Source organism: Hetaerina americana, unplaced genomic scaffold (genome assembly GCF_022747635.1).
Source record: "Hetaerina americana unplaced genomic scaffold, ioHetAmer1.1.p SCAF_12, whole genome shotgun sequence".
Classification (NCBI taxonomy): domain Eukaryota; kingdom Metazoa; phylum Arthropoda; class Insecta; order Odonata; family Calopterygidae; genus Hetaerina; species Hetaerina americana.
Genome location: NW_027286292.1, coordinates 17,235,752 through 17,247,512, shown reverse-complemented (window position 1 = coordinate 17,247,512; position 11,761 = coordinate 17,235,752). Strand labels below are relative to the sequence as shown.

Sequence of the window (11,761 nt, the reverse complement as noted above, 5' to 3'; positions counted from 1 at the left end):
CCCTCAAGTTGGAATAAAGAATGGTTATAAATAATACAAATAGAAAAGCCCAACTGAGATTAGAGTATTTAGTCGTTAGAGAAGGAGTGACTTAGAAATACCAACCTGGAATAGATTTTATGCCATTATATTCTCTTTGTCTAAAGGAAAATATACTCTTCCAAATTTTTTGCATAGCTTTAGATTTAATTCTCCTGAACAGGGTTATTTGAAGGGCGAAATATTGATAAACAACTAATTTTCGATGGTTTATAAATACGTGTATCCACTCAAATGTGAGAGAGAAATTCACTAGAATTCTCATTAGCTAAAAACATATTTTGTGGAAACATATCATGATGGTATTAATAAAGGAAATCGTAAAATCAAAATATTGAACTCTTTGAATTTTTATTACATAAGTAATTATTACCATACAAGGGATTCCTATTTAATTCATTAGGAAGGCATTAAGTAGCTGAGTCTGAAAAATAGAAGAATTCATTTACATAGAATAACTAATTTTTACTTCATGCAAATAACACCGTGAAGCTATATTTGGGATTTTTTTTGGATATGCAAGAGTCAAAATGGCTGAATTTCAATGTCGTTGAATCTGAACCCTGGGAGAAAATGGAAACACATCAAATTCATGGATTTATTAAGAATGGATTTGGAAAATTATGAGTTGGAATCGCTATCCTATCTTTATTCACCCCCTTCCCGCCGGGGGGAAGAATAACATAGAAGCATTTATGGAATCTACAATGGAAGATCGTTGACGGGCTCGTAGAGCTTAAGATGCTGGAGTCTGGGAAAGATGGAAGTTCCGCGGTGGCATAATTCTTCCGCCGTGAGGGCAAACAAGCGGAGATTCACTTCCTGGCAACCACTACCCAAACGCCTCCTTGTCAGGCAACCGGGGCGAGCGATGGGCGGCGTAGCTCATGGTATTCTCCTTCTCCAGATAATCTGTGATCAACCCTCAACGGCATTGTCTCTCGCTGCATCCCTTCATTCTCCCTCCTCGTCAATTCTCAGCACTTTCCTGGTATTTCCACTGCGCCTGTCACACAAACATCCTTCATCTCCCATTTGCATCCTCTCCAAAAAAAACCTTTTCCCATTTCTCATCTTTCCCCTCGTCCCCACCTTCCACCCCGCCCACTCTTTCCACGACCCCATAGCCCTTGCCCCCCACTTACGAACGCTTCCAATACATCCTCGCAGATATTTCTCTTGCAATGTCGAAGACGCTTATCAAAGTTTCGTTTGGCGCCCAATTTTTCGGGAAGGAAGGAATAGTTACCATGGAGACAGGGGTCGGGGAGAGACGGAAGGACTGCGTGGGTGAGTGGAGGGGAGGAACTCACGTTGGCCGGGAGAAGGATTTGCTGCCGAAGACCCGAGCCGGCGCGCCGGCCGCGATGCCTTCCCCACCGCACCCCGTTCCCTCCCGCGCCCTTCCCACCACTCCTCTTCCGCGCCCACCCTCCCGCTCCCCCCTGCTCATCCCACGTCGTCCGCTGCGCGCGCTCCGCCCTTAGTCGCAGGTGGGCGTCGAGGCGCCGACACACGGCCACACAAGCTGCAAAAGCGTCGCCCAGAACACTTCTCATCGTCGACACATGGACGTCGGTTGGCCGCTGGCCCTCTCTCCCGAAGACGACGTCGCCGTCGCCGCTGCCAAGGCCACAGCCGCCGCCTAAGGGTTGGCCGGCCCCGGGATCGCTCTCCGCCTGCGATGATCTTCCCCGGGGCCCGGGACTCGCCGTGACCCGATACGCTGTTCTCATCGTAGACCCCTCCTCAATACCCGAGAAAGCGACCGACCGTGATGGGGTTCGGCCGCCGGCCTGCCGCGTTCGCGGCCCTCCCGTGCGCTGTATTACTACTGCTGCTGCTTGCCTCACCCATGACCCTCGGAGCCACCGAGGAGGGCAAGCTGATCCGACTACCGGGTGATATTATCTTGGGCGGGATTTTTCCAATGCACGAAGCTGTGGGCGGCCGGGGAGAGGAGGCCGGTGGGCCTTGTGGAGCCGTCAAGGAGGAGAAAGGCGTGCAGCGCCTGGAAGCAATGCTGTACGCCGTGGACGAGATCAACCAGGACTTGGAGCTGCTGCCTGGGGTGTCCCTCGGCACGCTCATCCTCGACTCCTGCTCTTCGGACACATACGCCCTCGAACAGTCCATGGAGTTTGTTCGCTCATACATGAACCAGGTGAGCCACACCGATCTTCACACATTTATCCCCCACCCCAACACATCCAAACCCCGCCGTACCTAGAAGAGAACCACCCCCCTCGCTTCTCCTCCCGTTGCCCGGGGGCCGCGCCCCTCCCGGTGGGCCCGTCAGCGCTATGCGGTGCCCACAGGTGCCAGTGGTATTCGGAGTGAGCATCAGAGGACAACGGCCCGAGCGACTCCAATATTGACCATGCAATTTTATCATAAAGCCGCCTCAATAAAATCCTCCCGCCATTACCTTACAAAAGAAGTGGAGCCAAATTTCGTGACAACATATTAACGCAAATGTCATCATTTCCGTTTGAAAAGGATTAACTCTAACTCTCCAATGTGTATTATCACTTTTCTTCAAAATCATTTAAATTTCTAGAATAGTAATGACCGCGAAAATTCGAATGACTTTTATGTCTAATAACTCCTCGTTGAACTGAGATGGATCGTAGTTTGCTATTTGTTATATTCCTGCGCATAAAATCGCTTTACCCTTTCTTTGAAGAACACAGAAGAATAATTCATTTTGTTCATCTCTCAGAATAGTCAGTGAAAGTTTTACATCGCTAGTAATTGTGATATGATGTGGATATTAGATGCAAATACAGAGGCTATTCGTTTAGTGGAGGCATTAAAGCATATCAACAGTAGTTAATGTAATTCTTATCCTATTTTTGAGAGTTCCGCCTTCACCAAAGTTAACCCGGAAAATAAAACCACTTGACAGATAAGCAATTTAAGAAACGAGATTAGAAGTCAGAAAGAATTCTCAAAACAACCTCGAATAAGTAAAATACTATTTTTATTACGGCATTTGTTTCTTTGAGGTGATGATGCTGTACTCGATTAAGCAGGGAGGAATTAATTAGCTTATCATAGCAGGGGGGATGGAAAGTGCTTGAGATTCAATAAAGAGGACGGAAAGTAAAAAGCAAGTTAGGAGGAGAGGAATCCTTTCTAAAGGGAATGATTTTGCTCCAGTTTAATAGCCAGGAAAACGTCACTGATAAGGAAAGAAAAATTATGCGTTAAGGAATGCCATTGTCTGGAGACGGCAGAGGAAATAAGCATCGCCATCGTATAAACGGGCATGTCCCTAAAACACTGTAATCTAATTTTACTGCATCTTGTTTGCTAATGAAGCAAAAATAATTGCGTTTGATCGAGGCTGATTATTATTTCAAAAGCTGTATGAATTGAAATCAATCCGTCGTATTTTGTTAATACCGTTAACGTTACATTAAAAATGCATGCAGAGGAGATGTGCCTTAATATGTGTGATTGAGGTATTGTTGTCTGTCCGAAGAAATCAACGCAATAATTAGGTTATATGAATTATTAATCCCCAATGGTTGTAGTTATAATAAAGACTAATAAATTAACTTCGCTATCGTATACGATAATAATAAGTATTTTTAAGCTTTAAACTTATTATTGTACTAAAGGCTTCATGAGGAAAATAAGTATGCTACGTAAAAGATATACTTTCTAAGAATATGCATAATATAAAACTAATGCAGAATATTTTGACAATCGTTCATCAATAATGCCGAAAATTATCGTGAAACGTGTTGCTACGAAATTATGCAATAATATTATGCCTACACACTTCATTTAAATAGGCATAGGCAATAAAATATGGAGTTGGTTAAATACCACATAAAATATGTAGAGTAGGCGTTTAAATGAAAAAAACTGCATCTATGCGTGCTATGGTTACGTTTATTGCCAACATTTCATATCCATCAACGAAAATGCAACTTTTTGCTCCTTAAGCAATTACAAGGAATGAATTACTCCATCAAAGGATGAGCGTAAATCAAAGCATGTTATCATTCATTCCTAGTCTTCTGTTTCAAGCCATAAGAATAATATTTTTCCCTGGTTAGCCCACGTCCGTGGAAACCCACTCCACCCTCGACCAACCATCCCGGAAACCAAATTAATCTCCCAACTTCCCTACAAGCACTTACTTCACTCATCGCCCAGCCATAAATTCACTCCTTCTCTCGGAAATCTTCTTACACAAGTGAAGGGCGTTTTTACCGAGGACCTAAATTCGATTCTCAGGGGACAGACATTCATCAGGGCGCAGTCGAGGCGAATTTTTACACATCATTTACATGAGTCCTTTCATCTTAATGTAATATTTATTCATTCAACTCTAAAACTCTAAAAAATCAAGCTTAGCTTGATTATTCCACCAAGCTTTTTGCGGAATGATATTTGAAATCATAGGTTCAATCAAAGGTTCAAAACCTTCTCCCACTATCTTGTTTTAGCAATAGGATAAAAAATTGCATACTGTATTGACTAATTCTTTTCTAAATGAAATAAACGTTAAACTTATCAATTAATAAATATGAAACGGATTATTAGTTTTGAATTACTAATGCACGTTTTTTTACATTAATGCACCTGTTATGTTTTATGCAGGCCATTATTCACCTTATAGGAATAATGAAAATAGATTTTTACTAATAAAATGGCGTTAACACGATATTTTTTTTATTTTTTTTTGTTTGACTTCGAAATTCTTACTCATTCCTCAGAGTTGTCTTACATGTTTCGCAAGTGTTCCTTAAGACTATAAAAAATGGCAAACATTATCATAAAATAATTTTTTTATGAGTATGAGAAAATATATGAGGAATACTTATCCTACTTTCAAGGAATCTCAGTACATACGACATTTTAACTAGCATATTTTTGTTGGTAGAATTATCAATATACTTATTACCATAATGAGCTCCTAAAGGAAGGATAAATATGCGATCCAGCTCTTCCTAATGAAAATATGAACTCATAATTTAGGGTTATACTCGTCAATTGCATTCAGAATCCTCTGATTCAAAATATTTTTCACTTTTTGAATCAGGAAATTTAATTCATTTCAGATATAACGCTTTTCATTAAAAAAGCCCCCTCTTTTTTGTTTATTCATGGTAAAAACCTTATGATAAGATTTTCATATTTCCTTGAATGAGGCCAATTCTAACTCAAGACAGCAATTCAAAATTTCCCGGATGCTTGTTAATTTAATGATATTCGTAAGGTTATCATAGCCACACATTTTAAGAGAGGTCGGAAAAATATTTCAGGGATATTGTGAGATTATATGAGACAGCAAGAAAGAGTGGAGCGGTGCATAATAACGTTGGCGGAAATTCATGAGTAACTTCCACAGATCGCGAATTGTGGTCTCGTAGACGTTCTCTCTTCCCGCCGCTTGATTTCTCATAAAAATGTTTTTTTCTATATTATACAGAAATAATGTGAAACACATATGCGGATAGAAAGAGATAAGGGCTTCGGTTGAGAGTGTTTGAAAGAGGATGAAGATATTTGCATGGGAGAACCCCGTGACCAGAAATCGTTCGCATATTAGAAAATCGTTATAAAAATTAAATAATGACAGATGGATCTGCTGCAGTGGAACTCGGTTGTTACTACGCTCAAACGCTTTGGCTCTCATTGAAGAAGATCTTTGTGTCTTGCACGGTAGGATGATTCGTTTCGCGATACTTTCCTCTGTTACCTCTGTTTTGCGATATCCCTCCACAAATACGTGCATTTCAATATGAAATTATTTCCAATACAAATAAATTAAATGCCTGAGGATACTGGTAGACTGTGATATACATATATATATATATATATATATAATTGTATAAACATTGTGTGCGTGGGAGTATCTATATGTGTGTACATGTATAAAACCCAGAAACCGTATTCAACCCGGAGGTTGGTTTGGTATGTGTGGGAAACATAGATTCGAGTTTTCAAATCTTTCTTTTAAGGGTATTTTTATACTGCCTCTCAATTCGTTTATGATAAAAAAGCCAAGATATGCTTTGCGACCAACCAAGGCGCATTTGCCCAATTCATTTCTAAATGTCTTTTTGTTGGCGCAAGATTTTCTTCAATTAAATAGCCATGCCAATATATCTAAAAGCTTGGTTATTTTCATCATATGGGAAAATAAAGAGAGATTATTCTTGAAGAACGCCTCTCAAAAACTAATATTTTTCCGAGTATCAAAAATAAATACATTTTCATTCCCAGATCTCTAACTCATTATCAATTGTGATTGGCCGATTAGAGACCTAATATCATTCTTTTAATAAGTAAACCACTCCTCGTGAGTGGTATTATAGCCCAATAAGCCCAATAGCCCAGGAATAATTGTGATGATAAATTTTTTGTTAAAATATGCGATTAGAGGACATTTTTTATTATAAAAATGTATTATTGGACATTGAAAATCTATGTAAAAGCTCTTGAAAAAATTTTTTTTTGTTTTTTACTTTACGGCTTTTACAGGTTTTAGAAGCAAATCCATGCCATGCATTTATTTTGGGGATCTTGCTATCCGAAGTTACTAGTAGTAGTAGTATTTAGGGGAGGCGACCGACAGCTTAGGTCATTTGCGCCATAGGGGAGGGGATGGACAGGAAAGGATGAAGGGTGGAGAGAAACCCGGCGTAGGCATTAGCCTACTCTTAACGAAAGGCGCCAAGGGGTTCGCAGCTTAACGTCCCATCCGACGGACGGCGTACTCACTCAAAGTGCCCTCCACAAAACACCTCAAGTAGGGATCGAGATACCACTGAAAAATATTCAACACCGCCGGGATTTGAACGCTGCCCTCTGGGTGGGAAGCCAGTACGTTAGCCCCCGCACCATCTCGATCCCCCCGAAGTTACTTCTAACAAAATAAATTACCTCCAGGTCCTACGCAGCTCCTAACATTTATGTTGCAATTATAAGTACTTAAATTTATGTAACGTGTACCAATACTTTTCAAACAATAATATCGTGAACCTATGGTTACTTTTTTGAAATGAATATGTGACCACGCGTAGGAGAGTATTTCCAATTATTAAACAGACAAATATTCAATTCTAGAAGGTCACATTTAGTTTGAAATGGTAAGGGAGTGCTATTTCTATCGTAAGCGTTACTTAAATCTTTCTTTCCTCTCTTCGATATTCTCAAGGAATGAATTCACAGTAATGGTCAATATGAATTTCATCTGCTTCTTAACACACTTGAGTGACAAAATTGAGATACCCGAGAAAACGTGTCATAAGCAAGCGAATGCTTTTCTAGCTGACGATAATTTGGTATTTAATTGGTTAGTGTGTGCCTCCTTTACTTTCGGAAAACTTTATGAACCGTGACATTAGGGCATATTTTATAATAACCTTTATAATTCAAATGGTGAAATACTTGGGAAATCTGGATTTCACTGGAGGATGAGGGATGAAAAGCTCCTTCATTTAGAAAAGTCTCATCGACTTTGACATAGGACGTCAGGTGAGCTCTTTACATATCACACCTTTATAATTTACTAACTTCTTAGTGATATTTGATTCTCTAGTCCATATTTGGTGTGGAGTCACATCCTGCCCGGAGTCGTCTTGGCGTGGCGTCACACCATTGTGGCAGGGTGTGCTTTTCGTAGTTCTTGATGATAGCAGAAGGTGTCATGTTACCATATAAATGTAGGTGAGATAAATTCTATATATTACATACCTGATAGGGCAAGAAGATTGAAAAATTAAAATTTATAAACTATTATCAATGACACCAATCGTTTTGCGAATAAAACTTGGAGACACACCAAAAGGGAATAAGAGGGGGAAAGTTAAAACGCCGGAAAAGATTACATCTCTTTGGAGAAAAGGAGATTACATTTTACAATAAAATATTACTTTAAATTACATTTTTTCATGATATAACATGTCTCTAGTCTCTGTTAACAAGCAATTTTACCAAAATTACTTTCGGATTAATTAATTTACGAAATTTCTCTACTTACAAAAAACTTAAGTTCCATAAATGATGCCCTTCATTTCCTTATCTTAATTCGTTTGTTTTGTGAGCAAAATAAGCCTAAATTTATTACGAGATTAGCAATTTTACATGTTTGCGCTTCTGAAATTATGGAAATATTTCTCATAATTTTATATGAAATAAAAATAAATCTCACAAAAAAATTGCATTAGAAATGCTATCAAATTTGCTTCTAACTCAAAACTGATTCACTTTAAAATTAACATTTTATTTATTATAGATTTTATATACTACTTTTATTGCCTCACTAGTGACCAATAATTATTATTGTATCTTGTTCTATTATGAGGTATATATACTTTCATTTAACGATGCTGATATCATGCACGTCCTACCGTGTTGAAATGTTTTTTAACACCCTTAAGAGCAGCTGTACTTTCCAGATTCTGTTGATAATGCTTTTGACAATATTGCAACTAATGTATACAGGTTGGTGCTTAACTATCAGTGTTTCAGGAAAATGTTGAATTAAAAACTTCGTTTTTAATAATAAGAACATTAAATCAATTCCACTTACATTTCCACAAGTTAACGAACCTGAATTCCTTTAGATGGATATTATAACCATTTTTTTTGTAAACAAATAGATAAAAAACCCCAAACCTTCCTCTCCAAGATATCTCATTTAAATAACTTACGATACAATTATAGTGGCTTATATGTGATTATTTTATCACGGTCCTATGATAATGAAGACATTATAAATTAAATTAGCATGATTGACTCTTGGTTAGGAATTACATCTTTCACTATGATTCAAAACCTATGATGCTATGTTCTAAAAAGATAAGGTATACGTTATGTTTTTGTATGGAAAAGCTTCCTTTCGCATCCTATACTTAATCATTATATAACCAAAAGAGCAAACATCTACGTAAAATACGCCAATGTTACGCGTGTTAACGTGCGTCGCCACTCCAAGCCATTTGTAAGGAGCCAGTAAGAAGTGAATGATTTTGCAGATACTCGAAAAGAAAGATAATATTTTTAGGCAATGACAGATATATTGATAAAAGTGATTTTAATGTAGTAACTGTTGTACAGAAATTTGGAGTTAAATTAAGGACCTCGAATATCATGCTCCCAAAAAATATTATGGTAGAATAGGACAATTGTTTCCAAATAATTGTAATATCAAAAAAAACAGATTATACTATGCATCTGGCTTAAATAGATGAATGATAAAACGAGAGGGAAACGATCGTTTTGAAATAGACTTTTCCAACTTTATGATGGAGATATTCCTGAAAAAATTGAAATCAACTCCTGCACAAAGTTTAACGGGAAAAGAATCTAAAATGATTAAAAATAAACAAGTGTAAATACAACACGATATTCGAAAATACAACCATTGAATTATTTAGCTAACTTTCCATTTCATTTGAATGGCTCAAATAAAAACAGTTACAAGTACTGGATCTGGCGTCAGGTAAAGGGACGGCGTTATTTGTAACGTTATGATTTACAGATATTTTATCCGGTAATTAATTTAATTTTAGGGTTTGATAAAATGGGAATACTCAACAACCGCTTCTTCGATCACTATTTCTCTAAGGTTGTAGGAATTCGTAATAACCATTCCTGTCACGATTATATCCTTACCGCTTTCCTACCGTCCTTCCCAGCAGGCACCGCACTACCCCCCTCCCCCATAGCCCTCACACTCCTTCAACCCGAATCTTTCCAGTCTGAAATGAATAAGCCCTAAAATATGGTCGAAAGATCAAACTATTTTAAATGATTGTGTCGTTTAGGTGTTTTATATGTAAATGTTTGTATTCTATTGTGCTGCCCAAGTATCATACCACTCTTGTGTGTACTTCTCCATCATCTATGATTTATATATATATAAATACATATAAATACATATATATATATATATATATGTATATATATATATATATATATATATATATATATATATATATATATATATATATATATATATATAAGTGTACCCCCGTACTCCTATTTGAGCTTTCTGTTACTTCATAATGCTTACAGACTTCAATCCAATGTGTGAGCTCCTACTTTCAGCAAAATTTAAGTTGCCAGTCAATTACCGCGCAGTGATTTTTCGAAAAATCATTATTAAAAATATATTATTCGTATTTACGTAGGATTACTGGAGAGTTTGAAGGAATCTAATATCCAACCTGGGGAAAAACTTCTGAGTGCATATAACAGCCAATTAAATTGCAAATATATGCTACAAAAATCTTCCCTTCGTGTTAACCGTGAGAATACTGTAATTTTTAACATCCTCGTTCAAAGGTAGGTTGAGTAGAATATGTTAACAGGCTTATTTATGGTAACCGTCCATGGCAATACCCTTTTAGGGATAAATTATCATGAGAGCAGTTTTGAATGTGCCGCAGGTGCTCCATCCTTGGTAGTCGATATTAAATAATTTTGATAAAACGATCGCTTTGCTCCTACAATTATTCCTATGAAATAATTAAAAAATGGTATTGGAAAGAAAAACTTTGACCGTTTCACGAAGTACATTGAATGTAATACTTATTTTATGAAAGACTAAAAATATTCTACATTTCCTCAATCTCTGTGAATTATTCCAATTATTTGAAAAAACAGAGCTTTGGATAATTCTACGTATACGAGGTCTGTCCGGAAAGGATCCGCCATGCTATAGTTTGAGGAATTTTACCTACCCGTAGCAATTAGTCCTTCGTTTACTTCTTACTTACCGAAGGGTTTTATTTGGGAACTCAACACTTATACCAGCGTCTCTTCCACGTTTCCAAACAATCGGTAAAGACCTTCTTTGGAAGGGCCATCAGCTACCTCGTCTCTCATAACTACTCCTCAGAATAAATGAATAAATTCATTTATATATTTATTTGCTTATTTGTACAAATATTCCAATGAAGAACTTCCATGCGTTGAAAGCCTATTCATAATGGTATACCACCCTGCAAGGAGGAAAAGGGAAAAAACACATAAAGACGAACTAGCTTTGAGCCATTGAGGAAACGCAATTACTCCTTAAATCCGTGCGGTTTTCTGCATCCAAGTGCCCTCATTACTAAGGCAAGATATGGAGCTCGGGAGCTATTTCACCCACTGCTAGGGAAAAGGACGAGATCACAACACGACGAAATCAATGAAAGTAATCATCAATGGCATAACAATTCGATGCAATGCATTTGAGGGCACACGTATTCAGGAGAAGGAAATGAGGCACAATGACCAAATACATATTCAAACTCAACTCGGTTGCATAAAACCCCGCGGATTTCAGTGGCAAAAACTTATATTCGATATATCAAATGCTTGAGCATCGAACCGGTATAAAGACCAAGTCCTTGTCGAGGAACTTTCCCTCCCCCCCTCTACCGTTCCAATTAATCTCTTGTTCTTCCTTTATTTGCGCTCCTATCCCTTTTTATATCCATATCATTCAGATCGTTTTTCGCAATTGACCTCAACGAGACAGCTAGAAATGAATGACTACTTCTATTTGGACACAAATACGCGAACAATCATGCATAGCCAAGTTTTGAATTTTTTTTAAACATTAAATTTGAGGTTCTTTGAAGGGATTTATGCCGAATATTGACTAAAAAAAGCCGGAGGACAAAGGTCCAAGTGTTTACCTCTCGCATATTTTATCTCTATATCCTCTCCGAGCGAAGCCCGCGAACAATTCCTCGCCGTCAGC

The 11,761-nt window shown here is 37.9% G+C and overlaps 1 protein-coding gene across 1 annotated transcript in view; it reads left to right on the top strand.

Moving 5' to 3' along the window:
* The first annotated feature begins 1,594 nt into the window (after positions 1-1,594).
* Positions 1,595-11,761, top strand: part of LOC139685718 (metabotropic glutamate receptor 6-like) — a 310,525-nt gene continuing 300,358 nt past the window's right edge. Inside the window, exon 1 of the mRNA XM_071582751.1 lies at positions 1,595-2,203. Coding sequence (XP_071438852.1) covers positions 1,817-2,203 — 387 coding nt within the window. The 5' untranslated portion in view covers positions 1,595-1,816. The remainder of the gene's footprint in view (positions 2,204-11,761) is intronic.